Raw genomic sequence first — 22,206 nt, forward strand, 5'->3', positions numbered from 1 at the left:
AGCTCCATTCCTCATCCCAAATGTAGAAATACATAGATGCTCCAAACAATGAGTTAGCTAGTATAAAAATTCATTTTCTGCTTGAGACAGCTTCTCTGGTTAGTTGTACTGTATGTATAAAGTTATTGTTTACTCCACAAATAGTTTTTAACAATCCCCAACTCCCCCAGCTTTCTGGAGAAAAAAAAAAAAAAAAAAAAAAAAAAAAAAAAAAAAAAAAAAAAAAAAAAAAAAAAAAAAAAAAAAAAAAAAGTTGAGCTTGCAATTTTCCCTTGTACTTGTGTAAACCTTAACAAGAGAATTGACAGTTCTGGACTGAATACATTCAGTGTATCACTGAACAAAAATTATTGATGACCTAACGTAGATAATACAGTCTTGAAGCTTTGTGAAGAAACAGCGTATTAAAGATGACATCCTTTCAAGAGACAATTTCCACTGCAGAATTATACAGTGGAATGAAGATAAAATTGAGTGGGATATATAAATTTGGTGAATAAAGATGAAAAGCTGTAATGAAAAGACAGTGGAAAAAAAAGTGTCTGCTGTAAAAGCTGTAAGATTGAGAGTAATACAAAACTTTCTCAACTGGATATATTTGGCTATATTGTACTTGACATCTATGCACCCTTACTAGCAACAGTCTTGGTTTTATTAGGAAGCTGAAAAGTCTTAAAGACTTCCCTTGTGGAGAGCTGAAGGCAAACTGTGGTATCTCTGAAGAATTCTTTCGTTATTGATTCAGGTGCACTCTCACCTGCCTTGATGTGTGTTATGGACCCAGCCTCAACATGAGCAGGCTGCTGTCTGTGTGTCAAACTTGCCATACCTGTGGGAATCAGCTGCCTTGCTGTGCAGAATTGGAGTGAGCTTTTAATTATGTAAGATTTAAGAATAACAACGTTAAAATCATAATTTTGTAAGGATAAAGTTAAAAGAGTATAGAACAATAACAATGATTTGCAGTAAGCGTATTTTGTTAGGTGCTCCTGTGGTTCTGTCTAGCTTATAAAGATGGCTAATTAGGCAATCTAACTTTCTAGGCCAGAAGTTTTTCAGTTTACTTTTTCTAAATACATTTTTCAATTTACTTTTTAAAAGTATTGTTACTAAATCCTCTGAGATCAGCTGCTCTGGGAAGTCGGTTCTTTCTCAAATGGAATGTCCTCTTCCGTGTTCATCTTTTTATTCTCTGTAATTTGGGCACTGGGGTGCTGCATGATACTCCAAAGGATAAGGTCATTTTTTTTCCAGCCTTACTGTAATTTAAAATTACATGATTTACATTTTTATTTTATGCATGTACGAGTATTTTCTCTGGTCCTAAATTTCAGGTTGATTTTTTTCGTTTGGCTGTATTTTAAATCTCAGAAATACTAGCTTAACAATTTAAATGTCTTAATTATTCATAATTTATGTTCCCTGTGAGATTCATTGTATTTTGCCTCCTACAAGCTTTTTATGTAGCATAAAACTCTTCTTTTTAATGGGAAAGTTTGGAGATGCATTTGAGAGTGGAATGGCCAACGTGGCTGTGCACTGAGTACTGTGATGGCAGCTACACAAGGGTTCACTAGAGAGTCCCTGCTACAGCATCAACACTCTAAGAGGTGTCTGAAGGAGAATCTCCAGGGAGAGCCAGCATCATGCCTAGTAATGCTTTTATTGTGTTGGATCAGTTATGAATTTCTCTAAATTACATGTCATGACAGGCAGCCTGCTTAGCTGCTTTTTAGGGTTACTGAAATCTACTTTTTTTCTTTCACAAGGCAGATTTAGATGGCATTTAAAATTGTGCTCAAAAAGAGGCAGAGAACATCACTGTGCAGTCTCAAGATGGGCCTGTTTGGTATCTGATAAAGAATAAGGTGCTTAGTGAAATTTTGGTTCCCCTCTTTCCTGTTCTTGAGGTTTATCTCATTAGGGCAGAGCTGTAGCTGCAGTCACAGGCTTGGGAAAGAGGGGAGGAAGTTCTGTGAGGGAGCTACTGGACTTTGTACACTCAGATCTGTACTCCTGAAGCACACTTGAATGTTTATATAGCTTTATACTGCAAGTACCTGTATGTTTTGTCTTATCACTAGAATGGAGGGAAAAGTTGCTGGTAAGACTTCTTAACGCTTAGAATTGTTTCTTTATGGTAAGAATGTATTGTTGTACTTCTTATTAAAGCTTCTCAAGTTTCAGAAAATTATACATGCTCAGATATTGTATTTTTTGATTACATGTTTTAACTTCTCTTGTGGGACAGAGTCCAATATTTGAAGCATTCAGTACAATTTTTTGTGAGATATGTTGAACTTTTTAGGAAAATTTTAGTTGCTATCATCAGAAAGGTGAAGTATCTTTCTAATGAAATGCTACTAGTTCTAAATTGTTAGACTGCTGCTCTAAGACAAAGAGCAGAGGTCTAATGAGAAAATTCTTGTAATGGAAAAAAAAAAAAGTTACTCAGACCAGCAGACTGCTGCTAAAGGAAGTGTTTCACTGGGGTGTTCTGTGTCTACCAGTCATAGCCAGCTGCTTTTCTTCTGTCCTAGAGACAAAATATCCCTTGCACTTGCAGGTACTAAGTCTAATAATAACTATACCACATTCTTTTTCCAGCTTGTAGGTCAGAATTTACTCAGAAATGTTGCAAAATGCATGCATGGTTTTCCTGAGAGCTTCCTAGAAACTTTTGCCTGGAAGCCCTGTTATCATGAGATCTCTTGCTCTGCCAGTTGGGAGCCACACAAATTACTTTCTGTCTTCCTTTGCATTTGGTAAAATAGCATAATTTGTATTTGGTAAAATAACATAGTTCATGTTAAAGGAATACCTGACCTGCTTTAGTGTTTTGGTGCCAGTTTTTTCTCATGGTTTTGCAAAAAAGCATGCAGTTTTCCTGTCTGTTGTTTTTAGGAGTTTGTTTAAAGTTTGAAAGATTAAATCTAAGATTTCTTCACTTGTTGAACATGAACATTCAAAACTCCTAATACAACCAGATAGTTCTGCCCAGATAGATGTGTACATCTAGGGCAAAAAAACTCCAAACTTAATTCTAGCCCCTGAAGGAAACAATATTCAGAACACTTTTGACTACACTTTTTATCCTGGAACGTAAGCAGACTGTATTGACTGACAAAGTAAAAACCTCAAAGTTTTTAATTCTTGCCTTGTTCTTAGGTGGACTTACACTTTTTCCTTGTGCATAATCTTAGGATTGGTGTCTTTCTCTTCATGTTTGGATTTGCCAATGGAAGGATGCAGAACAGGACAGAATCTATGGCTTTTTCACAAAATGGTCTAAAAACTTCACAGGGGTGACAACAAGTTTTAAACATGCATTTTCTGATGAAACTTGTGCCACAGAACCTTGTTAGACTGGTAGGCAATGCCAGAGATGTGTGTAGAGAAGATGGCTTTATAAACTAAAATACATAATAATTAGTTCATGCACTGGTAGCAGTGCTAGTTATGGTGCTGAGGAATCAATTTTGGGTTATGGAGAAGGAGGTTGAAAATAACATATATTTTACCCAGAAAGGAAAGTGTGTGGGGGTAAATCCTCTGTCACATTGACTACACATGGATGGAATATCTGGAATTTTAGTGGAGTTGTCTGGTACCTAAGGTATAGTCGTTGACTTTGACCCTTGGGTAGCTGATAAAGTTGCCTCATAAGTCACTGAAATGTGTCTTTGTGCACAACTGATCTCAGCAGAAAATATGCTGTCCCCTACTTTGTCGTCTGTGTAACATTACTTTTCTTTAGCATTTGGTAGAGAGCCATTGTATTAAAAGTCTAAGGAGGTGCTCCAGAGACATCACATCAAACCTTGCTTCAGGTAACTACTTGAGCTGAAATAATAGTTTGTTAAATAATGAGAATCTAGGAGTTGAAGGTGAAAACCTGTATTTTCAAACTTTTTACTGTTCATGCATCTGGTTGGATACAGTTTTGTAGTTTTGCTTGTGTGTGCTGCTGGGTCAGTAATTTCTGAGCCATATCTGTCTCTCATTAGATGTCCAGTAAAGCTCATTTGTTTGGTTTGGCATGGAAAAACTCAAACCTTAACCTTTCTGCTGTAGATGAAAGTGTTGAGAATATCTGTACAATCCCTATCTGAAAGTACGTCAGTGTAGGATGGATATTCAGACTGGTTAGTCTGCAAAGTCCTCAGTTATACAATGGCACGGCTTTCAGAGGGAGAACGTTAATTTTCTAGAGGCTCTCCAGATCTGTGAGGCAGATTACAGATGAAGTTAATTTTTTTAAATGTATTGCTTTCATCTGATTTAGAATGCAAAGCCTTGAATTATTTGATAAACCCAACTGTTGTACCTTTTTTTTCTATTGTACTTGTCATTAACAGTGACAAGTATCCTTTGACCAGAAACCTAAGATTACAGGTGTAAGCCCACCAGTTGGCCACTGTGTGTATGTTTGTGTATGTTCAGAGCCTTTAAAACAACATGAGAAAGATCATCCAGTGTCAACCCCTCTGCCTTAGGTAGGAACACCTTTCACTAAATCAGGCTGCTCAGAGCTTTATCCAACAATTAGTCATCGCTGTTAGTCATTAATTGCTGTTATAATGTACTTACCAAAAAAGATACCTCGGAGCAGATAGTGTCTAGTCTTGTTAAAGGCTCAGTCACAAGTTTCATGTGCTTGCCTCATGTATAATTGTATTAAATATTAGTAATGTCAAAAATTAGTCATAAATATATTGATGCTGAAAATTTCCAGGTGAGGAACGCTTGCAATGACAGGTGTATACTGACGGTACGTGAGGCAAGTGATTCCCACACATCAGAAAAAGATTCATTCTTACTTAAGACTCATGTTTCACTGCCAGGTGTGATAATTGTGCTGCTCAGATGAGTTTGAGTGCTGGGTGCAAGGCAGAGCTCAAGCCCAAAACTAAAAGCAGGAAACATCCTGTCTTCCCTTAATAGCAGCAGCTATTTTGACTTGCTCACATCAGCTACCCTGCAGTTTTCTGTATCACCTTGTGCCAGCTGTTGACCACACAGGGAGGCAGTTGAATTTGGGGGGTTGCTTTTCTGCCAGGTTAGAAAAGAAGTGAGTAATTTTGGCTGGATTAGTGAGTTGAGTGTGGTTTGCTGTATGCTCAGATGAGCTGTAGTCCACACACAAGACCAGGATCGGGGAGAGGTTTACATCCTATTAAAATGAGAAATTGTTTGTTAAGCATAGATGACAAGCAGTCTTTTTGTTTAAAAAGCAGCATATCTCCAAGGAAGAGGAACAGGGCTTTTAATGTCCTCATTAATTGCTAGACAGTACTTAGAACAGGAAGAGCTCTTTTCATTTCAGTTACTTAATGGGAAAAAAAAAACCCATAATGTGCAAGAGTGTCCAGTCTTCTTCTTCTGGGCTTTTTTTCCCTTTTCATTGACTCCTGCATGTACATGTAAGCATCTGTTCTTCCGTCATACAGTCCATGTTAGCATAACTGCTAGGGGAAATTTCATCACATCTAAATCCTACTATGCCTGTTTCAGTTTTCTAATACTACTTAAATGGACTTTGTGAGTTAAAATCATTAAAAAACCCCCAATATTGATTGAACAGGTGGGCAGATTGAAGGGTGAAGAAGGAAACCACATACAGACAACCCCTCTCTATTTACTTTATTTCCAAGGCTTCTGTCAGGAAAGATGGTGACCAAACATCTCTTGTTTTTAATGGAATAGAGTGAAAGTGGTGTGCACTTTATTTCAGCCTTTGACATAGACCAGCACTGTGTTTTAACCAGGCTTTGTGGTGCACAAGCCCAGACTTCAGTATACATCATCATGAGATGAGGAGCACGCACATTATGAGTGCTTAGTGTAACATGAATTCACACTTTGTGAGCTCCTGTCATGCTGCAGGAGTGTCTGCCTGCAGAATCTGCTGGTGGATAGGGGTTGTGTGCGATGCAGCTGTGCCTGGGTTTGCTAAAAGAATATGTGAGGTGTGTAAAACATGACACACTGGTTTATTGCCTTGAAATCATTGTAGCATGTGTCCTTCTTTTTGAAAATAAAAAATTGCTGCCCACGAGAGACATGATGGAAGATGTGTACAGTCTATGCAATCTTCCAGCAGTAGATTGAGACCAGTGGCACTTCCCCGAAAAAATAAATTACCCGAAATTTGCGGCACATTCATATTCAATTTCATCACAGCAGATGCTCATTAGTATGTTGTTATTAATTGGTATTCACTTTAGGTTTTGTTTAAAATGAAGATAATAATTAGGTTTTAATTACTGCATCTTTCTAAGGGGGGAGGGGAGGAAATGCCTCTCAAAGCACTGAAGTATTTCCTGTATGCTTTGCTCCATTACATCTAAGCCTTGAAAGAGTCCCTAAGACACATTTTTCTGCCAAGAGACTTCTTTTCTGTTTCCTTTTATTTCTTTCCTGTTTTTAAAATATTAAGGATTTGTTTGATGGACATACTGAATCATATAATAGTAAGAGCCACTATTCTTTTTAATCAAAATTATCGAAAAGGCTTTTCACAAAAGTAACTCTCTCAAGCAGCTGATTAATGAAGTGGTGCCACTGTTTTGTATTATAATTAATTGAAGTAATACAAATAAGTTATGTAGCCTGTGGAAATTATCTCTTTTGCAAAGCAGTCTATTAGAATTAGCAAACTAAATGGCAGATTTTTTTTTTTTGGTGGATTTATTTAATTTCTTATTGCCTTTCTCCTTAAAACCATAAGGGTTTACTGTGACACAACAGTAAATAAAGAATACTCTACAGAGAGGGCTAAAAGAAATGGGAGAGAGTCAGGTGCAGAAAAAACCAAAAGGGCAGAAAAAGTGAGGATGCACGAAAGACTTAAAGGGTTATGTGTGTGGTGGGACTATAAGAGAAGAATATAAGAATTTGGGAGATGCCAGAGAGTAAATGAAAGACTGCAGAGAAATATGAGTAATCTAAAGAGGTTTTGAAGAAGCATTGAACATCCTGTATTTGGTTAGTGTGGGAATTCACAGTGAAGTTTCATGCAGGTAACAACAGGACAAGGGGGAACAATTGTAGAGTAGCAGAGGGCATATTTAGATTAGGTGTTCTGAGGAAATTCTTTACTGTGAGGGTTGTAGGCACTGGAACAAGCTGCCCAGGAAGCTGTGGATCCTCCATCCCTTGAAAGTGTTGCAGGCTGGGTTGGATGGGCTTTGAGTAACCTCATGGAAGCAGTCTAGTGGAAGCCATCCCTGCCCATGACAGGGGGGTGAAATGGTCTTTAAGATGCCTTCCAACCCAAACTGTTCTATAATTCTAAAATGAATCTAAATAAGGACGTCTGTTTGATGACCTGCTAAATGTACGCTTTCAAGATACGGAGGTTTGGCATGCTGGCTAAAAGGTGTTTAGTGGAATAGCACTGCATCCAAGTGAGTAAAACATCAGCACTAGAATCCCTAGTTCGGTCTTCTGCTGCCTTCTTGTTGTGAGTTTCCACCAACTTGTCCTTCTGTCTTTCCCTCTTTCTTTGCCTGATTTCTGACCTCACGTGATTTCCTTTCTTACCTCATTTCTCTAGGTTGCTGTGCTTCCTTTCAGTGCTGAATGAGTTTTAAAGGCCGGTGTATTTCCCATTCGGGCACCCCCTTAACAGGAGGAAGGACAGTGAGGCATCCCAACTGAAGTTCCTTGGAGTGTAATTTAAACTAATCAGCAGTGAGGGAGAAGCCTTCTAATTTCAATACCTTAATGCAGCTGGCACCAAACTTTCTTAAATAACAGAAAAGCTGGTGAGAGACTGTACATCTGATCTCTCCTCAGGCACTGTGTTTAGGTAGGAAGATGGCTGCCAGTGGTTAAGTCTTTTCAGGGCCCCTTACTTTCTAGAAGTCGAGCTTTTGCATTTCTAAAAAAGAGGAGGAAAGCTGGGTGCTGGCTATTTTTTTACTCTCTCTTTCCAGATTAACAAAACCAGTTTCAGTTCTCACATCTTGTTGCAGAAGGGTCGTTTTCCTCTGGAAAAGTCCTTACTCCTTGACTACACTGTTATGGACTGAGGGAGCTGTCTAGTGTGGCTGGAGTGAGTGTAAAAGGGGATCTTTGCTCCAGAGCTGAGTTTTTAGGCATTTGTGAGACTGGAGAAGAGATGATGCTGCCCTTCAGTCCAGTGCCTTGTTCAAACACCTGCAGCTGCAGGGGCAGGGCAATGCTGAGCTAGACATTGGGTTCCAGCAGGGTGGCCTTGGCCTTGTGCGGCGTCACCACTGTCCTTCAGGAGCTCCTGGGAAGTCTCCTTTCCTTGTGGATGCCCTGGTGGACGTTGTCTGGTGTGTGTGGTAGCTGAGCAAAATAATTTTCTTTTCATGACTGAGTGCTTTATGCTTAGTCATGGGAAAATTTGCTTTTCCAGTGTTTGTAATTGACCAGGTCTGTTTAAGATACCTTTGGTTTCCTACTGTGTAATCTTGAGTAATCTTAAATTCTTCCTGGGAAGACAGTTGGAGATTTGCAGTTGGCCTCATGATGCTACAGGAAACAGTTCTACAACCATTTCAAACCTAGATTTAAATTAATATTTTGTTGGCTAAACACAATGGATTATTTTTAATGCATCTGTTATTTTTATATTAGAAGCCTAATTTTTCTGTCAAAGAAGTGAATAACTGTGAATGAAAACTGTATACCTTTTGTCCCTTCATCTGTTGATTGGTGTTTTAAATGCAATTTTTAAAAAAATAGTTTGGTTGCCTGAAAAGAACAAAATGTTCTTTCCATGAGTGGAAGCTCTGAAAGAAGCAGACTTACCTGCAGAAATTAGTTCTTAATGAAATAAAGAAATCAAACATCATGGAGTAAATAAAGACTCCAAGATACAATTTTATTTTCATGTGCTTGCCATTCAGTCTTTCATGGGAAGAAAGAATGCATGAATAGTGATACAAATTTAGCTCCAGTTCTTCATGTAATGCTGGGGTGTTGGGTTTTCTTTACACAGAAAAATGGCCATTAAAATTAAATATTATTTGGGTTTAAAGTTTTAAGTGTTGGGATTTTTTTCCTTTGTTTTAAACCTACAACTTGTTAGAAATTAAGGAAAAGTAATTCTTAAAGTCCCTTCAAATTTAAGGTGCCTTGTCCTTGTATTCATAAATATGCCATGATATTAATACTTAATTGCTTGAAAATCTTGAAATGTTTTGTTTTCTACCAGTTACTAAGTGTAAGATACAGGATACTAAAGCGAAGGAGACAGGACATTATCAATAAAAAAAAATTGTGTGTATGTGTGTATATCTGCCTATGTGTGCACGTATACGTTTTTACATACTGATTTTTGTACTTTCTTTATCCATTTAAGCAGTGACTTTCAATTAGCCTGCCTACTAATATCAGGTCACTAAACTCCATAGCTGATGCTTTATTCTTTCATGTGAGTTGTCATTCGTTTGCTTCAGTTGGCTGGCAAAGGTTGTTGTATATCCATTACCAGCAACACAGCACTTTGCATTTCTGAATTGACAAGCAGCTATATTGACCTAGCGCTTATTATGGGTCAACAGCTGCGTTAACCGACGGAAGGACTGAGGGGCAATTAAAATGAATTGGCAAAAATATATCTTCCTAATTTACTCCAATTTGTTATTTATGCTAACATTGTATGGCTTCTATGGTGACACTAAACAGAATGGACCCAATAATGGCAATTAACATAAAAATATAATGGCTAATCAAATTGACAGCAACTGTTTCTCATCATCTCGACACACAATACATTATCAAAACAAACTATTATGAAGGAGGTAATTTCAGTGTTCTATTCAACCTGCTTCATGTGTGCAGTCAGGGAGATGTGTACCAGCAATTACAGCTGAATATAAAAAACTAAACAAATAACTTAATCGCTGTCGTCCTCCTTTTTTCTTCTTCAGGAAGCAGTAATCAGGATTTACTAAAAATAACTGGTGTATAATAGTATAATGATGATGCATATCGTAGAATAGCTAATAAGGAATAAAATATGCTTCTGTGTGTCTTTTTTTAAAATAGGTTCACATGAAGTGGAAAAAAACTATACTGTTAAAATATATAAAAAATAACTAAGCAGTAGTAATAGTTGTCAGATGTCTCAACATGAGTTGCTTAATAGTTATAGATACTTATTGCATGTCAATAGAAGTGTAAAATTAGCTGAATGTAGTAGCAAAACTTGGCTTGATTGGGCAGAAGACTGAAAAGCCAAGTTAGAGTTTCTTAAGTAGAAATAGTTTACCAGTTGCTCTTCCACTGCATTTTCAGGATCATTCTTAGTGGCATGCTGTGTGGCAGTTTTCCATTGGTCTAACCACATCCTTTGTTTTGTAGCTTATCAAGAAAATCTTTGAGGGTTCATATGTCTGTCTCTCCACTAAATATATTAAAATGAAAACTACTTCCAAATTTGATGCTGTTAAAATATTCTTTGAAATGAAGAACTTTTCAAACCAGTGTCGGCCAATAGCTAAAATCCAGTATCTTAAACAGCAAGAAGTTGAATATGGTTATGTGGTGCAAAAGTGCAAGAGGTGAATTTGTGAGGTTTTTCATTGTAGCATGGTCCACATGTATCTCATGTCTATTCAAGCAATTTCTGGAGGACAGAACAGTGGCAGTGATAGGAGAGCAATAGGATAGGAGTGTGCAATTTGGAACTAGAGGAATAGCACAGAGGTTTGACATAACTGGCCTTCAGATCATTTAATTGAATGTCATTCCACAGGTGAAGCATATGCAGAATTTTATGTGTGATTACTAACATGCAGTGGCCTTCACAGATGTGTGGAGCAAGGTGATGATATAGCTATAAAGGTGTATATGTACCTGTTCTTATGTGGATGACACATTACCAAATTCTGGGACAACATCTGGAGTGGGAGGAGGGCAATACAGACAAAACCCGTATTCATTGAAAAATAGACATTAATTCTTTTTTTTTTCCCTTAGTTCATTGTATTGTACTAAATACTAAAGCATCAAAATTATTCCTTTGTCTCGTAATTCTTATGACTTTCATTTTCTTGCCAAGGCCATTGTGATACATGTATCTATAAGAATGGATAAATGCATTTTAAGTTTCTGTAAGAACTTCCAAGTTTCATTGACTCATAGAAGTGTGGTGTAAATTGTGAGGAAAAGTGTAGAGATGTATTAAGGACACTTTGTAGCATAATCCTAATCATAATTCCAAAATCTGACATGAATAGAACATATAAACTATTGGAAGAAAACCAAATAGAAAGAAACACTTTTTAATAATGGACTTAGAAATGGGTGCAAGAGACACACTTTTGAGTTGGGTTTTTAATTGCTATCTTCTTCCTTCACAGTATTCTGATAAGGCCCTGTACACACAGCTCTGCTTCTACCGATACATTTTTGATGTGGACTATGCAATGGATAAAGTGGTTACTGAGGAAGAAAAAGGTATGTTTAAAACTTTTAATTAATTAATTATTGTTTAGAAGCGGTTTCCATGCTAGACACTAGACCTACTGTACTCTTCGTGTCTGTGCTATGAGGCTGTAATCTAAAACAGAAAATAGAAGAAAGTATGAATTTAAGAATACCCTGTAATGTGCTTAGTCAGAGTTCACCACTTTAAGAATATATTATATGCTCCTTTTCTTCTTTTGAGGCGACTGTGTTTTGAAAAATGTGCTTTTCTTGCACGTTACACCCTTAGAGAAATCTCTTTGCTTGAAGGACATGTTAGCTTCAGTAAATAGATTAATTAAAATATGTACATAATTAAAACTTACATTCAACTGTTAGTAGTGAAGAGACACTTTTTATCAGGGAGAAAAATGAGGGCACAAGAAGAGCAGTAATGCTAATTGTTGTCTACAAACCTCTCCTAAATAAAATACAGATTAACCTGATTTTAGGAAGATTATTTTCTCTTCTCCCAATTACCATGACATTTCTGAACTAAAACATTTCTAAGGTAAAATGGATCAATGGGTTTTGTGCAGCTAAGTGATTTTCAAGCTGACCGAAGGATATTTCTGTGAGTGAGTTAATGCTTGGAATTCTGAAAAAAGACATGTTTGGGTCCCACCACTTGGCTGTGTCCTCTGTGGATCTGGAGATGCCTGTGAGGAAAATGTGCTGCTGTTTGGACTGTCTGTGTTCTGATGGCTGCTCTGCTTTTAAAATCATCCCCACCTCTGGCCTGCATCTTAAGTTGCAGTTAAGTTACTGGGTGGTGATAAGAGATTAAATAAAACTCAGTCTTTCTAAATGTTACTTTGATAAGCCATGTATGGAAATGAAAATATGTAACCTCTTACCTAAAAACTGCTCAAATAAGCAAACAGGGTGCTTTTGGCCTGTTGTACTTATGTTTCTTCTTGCAGAGGTTCTCATTTCCTCTCCTAATCACTCTAAGTCAGTGAACTCACTCTGATGCTTGCACTTCACAGTGGCTTTGTACGTCCAAAGAAGTCACAATGTGTAGGCATGTTAGTCTAATACATCTCTGGAAATACACTGAAGTAATATTATGGAGTGGATGCTACTGGTGGCTGAAACCAAACTGTGTGTAGATCTCTCATCTAGTATGAGGGCATAAGAGTAAAAACACTTCATGGATGATCACATCCAATCCCTTGCTACAGCATTCCACTGCATTTTTCACAACTCCAAGTTTCTGGAACTTCTATTTGACAACCTATATGGTTTGGCAACCAGAGGGTTTTGCTGCTGTTTCAAAGTGTGTTTCAGCCTATTGATCTGGGATGACTAAATATTCACTATAATTTTCATGTTCTAACTTGCTTGTGGCTATTTTATGGCCATTCACTAAATGTTTATTTGTTTTACTTCCCTGATGCTCTCTGCTATGCTTTTGGAAGCAGTAATGACATCTCTGTTTTGTTTTGCTGCTAAGGCAGAGACACTCTTAGTTTTCTTTAAGAATTGGTCTCTGCTGTATGATTCTTCCTCTTAACACCTTTGTCTGCAGTCTTTCCTAGCTTGAATTAATCTTTGGGGTATGAAAAACTAGAAATGATGTGATATCTCTCCAGTGTCTTGTACACTGGGTCTGTATAATTACATCTTCTGGTGCTTTCTTGAGCCACCTACATCCTGTTCATAGCTGTTCATATCATTAACTTGTAGTGAAGTAATGATAGAAATCCTGAGGTTTGAGAGGGTTACTTTTCCTCCTGTGATTTCAGAATCATGAGTTTATTCATATCTCAGGTTCATGCCATTTGTTTTACTTAATTTTCCTGGTTTCATTAATTTTTGACTGCCTAATCTTATTTGTAATAGTAGACTTCAAGGTTAATAAATTCTCTCTGAAAAATAGTATGGTGGCTTCTGAATTCACATAATTTACCACCTTCTGTTTTAATGGGAAAATGTTTCTTGGACCCTGACCGCTAAGTTCAATGAAATTAGTTTTCAGAGTAATTCTTAAGGAATTGTGAGAATTCTAGTAGGTCTTTTTATTCTTGGACAGTTAACCTTTCAGCATGGTGTATTTTTTTCTTTTTCATAGCTATTTGAAAATTATTATATTATCTTCTTCATCAAGCCAGTGATTTCAGTCTTGGTAGCAGGAGTCAAGGCCAGATAAATTAAATCTCTTAATTTTCCTTTGACAATTGATTCTCTTCAAAGCAATTGGCTATGTGGGTATGGTAAATTTATGAATAATTCTGTCCCATTCTCCAGATCTCTTTTGGGAGGAAGATATCTTTCTACAGTATATGCAAAATTTGACAATAATTATCTGTAGCTATTTGTGGCACCTTTTTATTTTACAGATACCAGTGTCCTCTGTCTTCCAGTAACGTATTTTACTGATGTGATACACTTCATGTTAAACTGTGTAGGATTAAATAATTTTCAGGTACCATTTTTGTTGTAGGTCTGAAATAGAAATCTAGTGAACTCTCCTTTATAACATGAGTTAGTGTTTATTTTCCCTTGTAACAAAAAAGATTTTGTTTCCATGCCATCATTCACAAGCCATTTTGTCTTTGATCTGTGATCAGTGCCTTTATCAAAAATGGTGGCAAAATTTAAATATAGTTCTCTTCTTTTTATGTGACTAAACCACTGCTTGACTGTTTTTTTTGGGGGGGGGAGGAGGAGTTTGGATTTTATTTTTTTTGCTTTGTTTGGGTCATTGTATCTTGCCTCTTGTTGCCATTTTTGTTGAATTTTTAAACACTTTCTTCTTTTTTGTAGATTCTGTTTATTCCTATGAGCAACTTTAGTTGTTATTTATCTTGGAATGTTGTTCTATAAAAATAAAAAAGTTTTGATGGCTAGAGATTAAAGATATAAATCTGTTTTCCACTGTAGTTTGAAAGAATTCATGTCTTCTCTCATTCAGAACCTTGAGATTTTGCTACTAGTTCACTTGCATTTTCTGTTCTTGCCTCTTCAAAATACAAAATCTTAATTATAGAGCAGGTTTTGTTTGTTCAGCTATTTATACTGAAGGCCCATACTATTTATTGAAATAGAATCTAAAATAATAATTGTGAAATCAGTAGGAGTTCAAAAAGATATCCAAGCTGCTTCCTTTCCCTGCTAGAGGATCAATACCACACTCTACTTTTTACAGATGGACTAAATTTAAAAATCCTCTGGCAATGCAGGTTCTGTGACTTGGCAAGTTGTACAAACAGTTTCTTGTGGTGCTTGGTGTTCTCACTGTACTTACTGTAGAGAGCTGGTTTTGATATCTGAGGTGAATTTTGCTTTCTGAAGCTTATTCTGTGTATGATGGGTGATACACTATTCTCTTAGAGAGTGTTACATATTTAAAACATGCAATACTGTATTCTAAGTCTCTGTTAACTACTAACCTGTTTTGTGGAGGAACAGCAGGAGAGTTTTCCACTTCTCTGTGTGTTTGGTTGTTGGGGTTTTTTGTTGGTTTTTTTTTCCCCTTTTCTTTTTTTTTTTTTTAATAGACCTTCATTAGATTGGGCCTACCACAGAGGAATACAGCAAAAGGATTAATTAATATGTTTTGCAGACTCTTCTTCTGCTTATTTATACCAGTGTGGTGATTACAACATTGTTCACTCACATTTTATTTGGGATTTTCTGTAAACATTAGATAGTTATTGTTCCATCTTTTTCCTGTAAGAATCAAGAATAAGCTGACCGGTCTATGTGATGTTTTCTTGTTTCAGTGACTGGTAAAGTTACCTGTCAGTTATACCACCCAGGAATATTTGGATGATATAGTGATGGGTCTTTTGTCTTGTTGTTAATACTAGCATTTATCCTCCAAACCGATGTTTCCTTTCATCTGAAAGTTTAAGGTCTGTTGTGATGATGCAATTTAATAGGTTAGCACAGTGATACAACGCAAGGTTCTCAGTTGTCATACTACAAAAAGTGAAATTCTGAAAATTCTGGACTGTCTTTCTAAATTAGGAACTGTTGCACAGTTAGTATTAAGTTAAAAAACAGTTTAATTGCTATATCCAAACCCCTAATTTAAGATACCACTAATACTAGAAGGGCTGTTTTGTTCTTAATTATTTTTTTAATCTGAAAAGGCAAAAATGCTCTATTATGAGCAGTGACATACTCAACATGTTTTCAGCACTTTCTGACAGTTTTTTGAAGCTGGGCTATGGGTTTAATCAGAGATTGCTACTTAGGTGAGGAGATCAGTAAAAAGCAGCAGGAGCAGCAAAGTAGTAGTATCCTCTCTTCATATAGATGAAAAAGGATAGGCCAGCTATCAGTGATTTTGAGCATTTGAGGCCCAAATGAGGAGTATGCACACTCTGTGTGTCAATTTCAGAATGGAAACCAGTGTATTTTTATGGCTATGCCATCAGGAGATCAAAATAGATTGTAGTAATCTTTTTCCCATTATTCCATTCAAACATTGGTATTGTTAAATATTCAAAAATATTACTGTTTTCATTTTGCTTCTACTGCAGTAAAATGAAAACCTCTGAAAGTGAAGAGAAATGGAGCCCCCATAAAGTCACTACAGCTACTGTGCAATGCACAGATGTCTCCAGTTCAGTTTTCCCTGACATCAAATAGAAGATAAGGATGCTGCAATCTACTGACTCACAATGCATTAGTATCACTGAGGCTGTTCTGGTGCTGTGATCTTTTTGGAGAAGTAGGATCCTTGTCATAGGATTTTTTTTCTGTTCCATAGTGTAGAAAAGGGCTGGAAGCTACTGCCCTTTGTCCCATTTATCTGAGAGAGAAGGTCACAAATGTTGTTTGCAGAGACAGAAATTGCAAAGCTGCTGTGGTGGATTCTTTCCCAGAATATATTTAACAATCCATGAAACTTTGATTCTGAAAAGTTTCAGTATATCCTCTTAGTGGATAAGCAGAAGAAAGTGAGAATGGGAGAAAGATAACTTTGGGAAAAGCAGTTAAATATTCCTGTGTAGTAGAGAGATGTACATCTTTGAAGTATATGCCACTTTGTGGAAATAGAATGTAATGTAAATAAGTTTTGATAATATACTTACAGGCTGCAGTTTTGTAAAACCAAATGTATATTCAAAGGATGTTTTCATGCTTGTATTACAGCTTTTTGTGTGCACCTCACTCCACCCTTCCATGCAAACATCAAAAATCCCTAGTTTACCTTATGGATGAATAAACTGAAAAATTATTTTGGGAAAAAAGAAACTCTTCTGGGCTGTTGGACCCAGATGTAAAAAAAATAAGCTCTGATTATTTGTGTGAATCCTGTCAGTTCAGTGGTGTTTTTCCTCAGCATGTTCATAACTTGGTGTGTGAAGTAGCAGACTGAAGTGATTTTTATTTTAATAGAAGACTTTCTGTAAATCAGAAAAAATTGCCACATTTTTTATCAGTATACAGACAGAAGACTACAGCAAAGTACGTGTTTCAATAGTTAAGAAAGGGGATACAATTTTCTACGTGTACATTCCAGTGGACGATAAGGAGAGATCACGTAAATTATCTAGGTGCGTGTGTGCATTTTTTTGTAAGATGGCAGCAGCTGAAATCTGGCCTGTCTCTTTTCAGAAGGAACAGTTCAATAAACAAAACATTTCTGATGGCATCACATCTCTAGGCACCATCACTAAGACTTCAGTTCACTGTAGTGATCTCCACATCCAAGCAAACAAAAGCTCCTCTGCACATTTGCTGTCAAGTACTTTGTCTTCCAATCATGTTGTTTTGAAGAGACTGTAAAATAATAATTTTCAAGAATTTAGTCTGAGTCTTTCTTCAAAAGCACTTGTTCATTTTTACTTAATGCATTGTTTTGAAGAGAAAGACTTGTGAACATTTTTTAAAATTTGAGTCACTATTTCTTGAGTATTTTTAAATCTAACTTTTTTTGAAAGCAAAACCTACTGAAAATTATTTGCAGTAGGGTTTTTGAGCCTTTTTATATAATATATGGGCAGTTAGATTATCTTTAAATCTTAGGTTATCCATCCTTAATGATCATGCCTTTTTTTATTGGTATTGGACATTTTTAAGATCTTAAGTGTAATGTTTTCTCCATTGTCTTTCTGTTCATGTTGTCTTTTTGTTAAACCTTCAAAATCTAAATAAACCCCATTAACACTGTACATTTCTATAACCCTTTCTCTGAGTACAAAACATAATGGGTTGGTATACCTCTCTTGGAGTTATTTTCTCTACTTGTGAAGGAAATAAATAGAGATAATGAGTTAAAAGAGTTATATATCTACAATGTGGAAAACCTGTGGCATGAGAGAAGTGCATTTACTGTGGCTCAGACCACTAAAAATAGGGTTTTGTTTAATGAAGACTTTTTTCTTTTTTCCCTTGTACATTTTATTAATGTTGCAGTTGGGATGAAGTAGCTTAGTTAATTTCTGACCCCTCATAAATTAGAATGGTTATATGACCATGGGTGTTTTTTGTATGTGGAAAAAAGCAAACAGAAATGTCCTCTCATTTGCACTTCAGGATTTTTTTCCTAATGAAGTATGAATAGGTGCAGGTCAACTTTCATCTCTAACCTATGCAATGGTGTCATCACTCTGGTGTCATCTGCCTCTTCCTTTATCAGTTCTTTTGTTAGTTTCTCTAAGCAGAAAATATTTCTAAAACAGTTTTTTCTTCACTGTTTCTTTTCTGTCTGAAACCCTGACATTTTTATTGTAGAGATCTTTGTCTTTCTGGTTTCATCTCCTTAGTAAAGTTTGAGTGTGGTTGGGTTTTTTTTTGATGTGGGCCTCTTCTGCTGTTGTTCACTGCAAGTCAGAAATGATGGCATTTTAGTGACTACAGCTTCTCACAGCAGTTTGCTCTCTTCTATAGAGAAAAGTGCAAGACTAGCGTGTTTTTCTTTTAGAAGACCCAAAAGTTTTATGGATCTGATGCTACTAAAAAAAAAGTTATAAATTCCTGTGTTTTAGATACCAGAATTCTGACATCAGTGCTACTTCTAAAAATTATTTTAGAAGAAATTGGAAATATAAATGTAAACAATTTAACTCTGTAAAGTGCATTCAGTGTATGTCTGCCTAGACATCAAAAAGATAATGTAAAGCTAAGGCTTAAAGAGATTTTTAAAAAGATACAATTATCTGTATGATTTTTAAGTCTCATAAGAAATGTATTTTAGAACTTGCCAGTGATGGCTTATAATCACTTTGATATTTTGAGGAAAATGGTAGCTTTAAACAGATGATACAGAATTTATTTTTAAAAATGTATTGTGCTTATACAGTTGATGGCTTTTATTTCCATAATGTTTTTTACTACATAATTATACATCTTAATTACGTAATTACCGTCATAATTATTATGTAATTACATGTAGTTCCACTAATTACAAAATCAGGAAGTGTAATTATCTACTAAAAACTTTCTGAAATCTTATTTGTTCACTAGAGATTATTTAAAAGACCAGTGACCTACTGAAGATGGTGTGCAGTGTTGTACTTCACACCAGCACTCTTTTTCCCCTTCCTCATGGGCAGTTCAGTTTGACAGGGTTGTGGAGGGGCTTCCATGTCTTTAATTATGACTTGCCTTGATATGAGGTTGGAGAACTCAACTGGGTTTCCTGCAAATTTAGAGCCTCTTAATTTTTGCCATTGCTACCTCATGTCTTTAAGTTTAAAGACTGCAGCTGAACATCCATCCAGAAAATTGCATGGTTTGAGTGAACACCTTTGTGACATTGTATTCTGTTTGAGGGTGTCTGGTTCAGGTGTTTGGTGTCAGGTATAAAAGATATTTGAGAAAGTTTGTTTGTGGCCTTATATATGTGGAGTGAAAGCTTGACTCCTCAAAAGGTAGAAGGAATGCAGCTGATTTCTCATGGTCCAAAAATTTCTTTTGTTGCATAAAACTGCTTTTGAAAAAATTGTTTTCCTGTATTAATATGCATTTAGTTCTGTATGTTGTTTTATTACTCACTATTACACATTCTTGATTATAAATTTTCTTAATCCTGCAGTTTTAAACCAAAAATAGTTTACTGCATGTTATAGAAGAGTGGAATTAATATTCAGGACAATCAGTGGTTCTTTTGTCCTGGTGTTGTATTAAAAGAAGATAGTAACTTTATTTTCTATATGTTAAGTAAAGCATGTTCTACCTTTAGTAATTTGAAAAGAGTACTGTAAAGTGTTAGATTTGGTGGTCTTTTTTCCTTCTTTAACACTGTGATGTATCAAAATGGCATCAGATATATAAAGCTTTCTCACATTGTGAATATGCATTATGACAGCAAGCATTTATTTATTATGTCACAGTATTAAAATCAGCAAGAAGTATGCTTTCAGTAACAGAAAGCAGAATTAATATGAAAGGGATAATTTTTAAAAAGTGATCACTAGTTGTGATACTAATAAAAAGGAAGAAAATTGTAATCTATGTCAGAAAGGATATGGTGAAAAAGAAACATGAAAAAAGAGGGGCACTGAAATACTGAAATTTCTTTGGAACACCTCACGACTTAATACTGTGTTGCACATGTAGCAGAGTGTAATTTTTCTGTGCTTGTTACATAAGGCAACAGTTTTATTGTATTCTTGCCAAAAGCTATTCTTAGCTCCCAAACTTGGCCTGGGTTTGCAGTTGATCAGAATATGTCGTCTTCTTGATGTTAAATGTAATTACTTCAACTCACATCTCCTAAGTATATGAGTCCTAAAGAGAAATTATCTCCAAACCTGTTTAAGTTATATTGACCATTAAAAGAATCGCATGGAGTCATTTTTTGTGAAAACAGGAGCCTTATTTCATCTCCAAGATGAAAATTATTGCTGCAAATAAAATTATGTTAATTATTATACTCACTGAAGTATAATAACTGCACAGGAGACATTTCTTTTGAAATATCTTTCTGTATCCTCAACAAACAAAGGATTTCTATCAAATACATTATGAAAATATAGTTATGCTCTTTTCTCTAAGAAGTGGATGGAGATAATCTCTTCTTTTTATTAGGGACTAGTAAGCCATGTAGAGAATAGCATAATGGAAAATTTTTGTTTTATTCCACAGGGGACACAAAAAATGGTGCATGATATATGTATAAAAATGCAGCACAAGACAAAGAAGTATCTACATGCATCTTAAATTTGGTTTATTTAAATGAAAAAATACTGCCTTCCATAAAGAAGTATTACATTTTTGCGGTCTCTACATCAGAAAATTGTGGTGGTATCAATCCATCCTGACTGATGTATTTCTGGAGGAGCAGGGGCAGTTGAGCACTTGAAGAAGCCAAAGGTGTTGCTGCCTTGAAAATAAGGAATGCACAAGACAGTGTTGGGAGTACATATTCCAGAGAAGAAATGCCTCTTTGTCTTGTGGACAGAGCCTCCACTTGCAGTATTCAAGTCCCGCTCTAAACAAAGAGACTCAAGGTCACTCACTCTGTGACCTTGGTAGTTATTTTGAGGCTGATCCCATTCTAACAATCCAACTACCAAATTTCATATTTCAGTCTAATGCGATTGGCTTTTGAGAACAGATAAGTCATCTATGACAGGCTGAAATGTGATTCAGCCTTTCTAAAAAAGAATTACAGAAGGATGTTCTTCTGTCCTGCCTTGTCCCTGAGGTGGGTACAAGGGGCAGCTGGTCAGGTTGGGGAGCTCTTTGTTTTTATCTGTCAGGAATAGGTTTGGAAAAAGTTGATTTGATCTTGCAAGGATTACAACTGTTGAATGCATATCAAAATGTTTTCCTATCTTATATTATTTAACTCAGAATATAATAATGTAATTGTTTTGACATGAAAATGTTTCGTACTGTGGTATTTTTACTTAGCTTTAAATAGACATTTTTCACTTTGTGAGAGATGCATGCACTAAGACAAAAAATGGATAAAAAGAAGTGAGTGACAGCCTAAGCTAGTTTATTTATATTATAAAAACAAATAATATTTGACATTAATAGAATTTTACAGACTTGGAATTAAAATATCTGGCTAGTTATGGTATTGCTTTATATTTCTAATGTGATGATATATGTTCCATAAGCTAACAGTAGCACACTTGTCAAATTAATTTTTTAATTTGAGATTCTGTTACCTAGCCATGGTGGAGGGCAAAAAAGCATTAAAGGGAGTTTTTTGATAGAGCTGTAGTTTAAAACATACTTAATGAAAAATAGTGATTAGTGACAAAACCAATATAGTTAACATACTTAGAGCATTAACTGCCTTGTTTTTGAACAGTAATGGTAAACTATAGTAACCAGGAACATGATATGGAATATTTCACACTTTAAATTTTGTATTGTACAGGAATTAATGGATTTGAAATTGATTATCATGAATGCAATGGCATGATGACTTGGGACGTAATTCAGTTATTTTGGGTATTACTTAATTTAAGAGATCTAAAGTTTAGCTTCTTTGTTGGAAAAAAGTGCCATGTGTTTTTTGAGCATTCTTGGGGATGGTGGCTCCACCACATCCTAGGGCATCCCGTTCCAGTGTTTAACCACTTTTTCAGTGAAGAGATTTTTTCTGTCATTCAACCTGAACCTCCCCTGGTGCAACTTAAAGCCATTTCCTCTTGTCCTGTCACCTGGGAGAAGAGGCCAACCCTCTCCTGGCAACACCCTCCTTTCAGGCAGTTGTAGAGAACAATGAAGTCTCCCCTGAGCCTCCTTTTCTCCAGTCTTAACACCTCCAGCTCCCTCAGCTGCTCCTGGTAGGAGTCATGCACCAGATCCTTCCCCAGCTTTGTTGCCCTTCTCATG

The 22,206-nt window shown here is 36.0% G+C and overlaps 1 protein-coding gene across 1 annotated transcript in view; it reads left to right on the plus strand.

Annotated features, from left to right (window-relative positions):
* The window catches only part of POLA1 (DNA polymerase alpha 1, catalytic subunit), a 181,960-nt gene that overhangs the window by 128,429 nt on the left and 31,325 nt on the right, over positions 1-22,206 (plus strand). Inside the window, exon 36 of the mRNA XM_056498396.1 lies at positions 11,343-11,439. Coding sequence (XP_056354371.1) covers positions 11,343-11,439 — 97 coding nt within the window. The remainder of the gene's footprint in view (positions 1-11,342; positions 11,440-22,206) is intronic.

The sequence above is a fragment of the Oenanthe melanoleuca genome, chromosome 1 (genome assembly GCF_029582105.1).
Source record: "Oenanthe melanoleuca isolate GR-GAL-2019-014 chromosome 1, OMel1.0, whole genome shotgun sequence".
Classification (NCBI taxonomy): Eukaryota; Metazoa; Chordata; class Aves; order Passeriformes; family Muscicapidae; genus Oenanthe; species Oenanthe melanoleuca.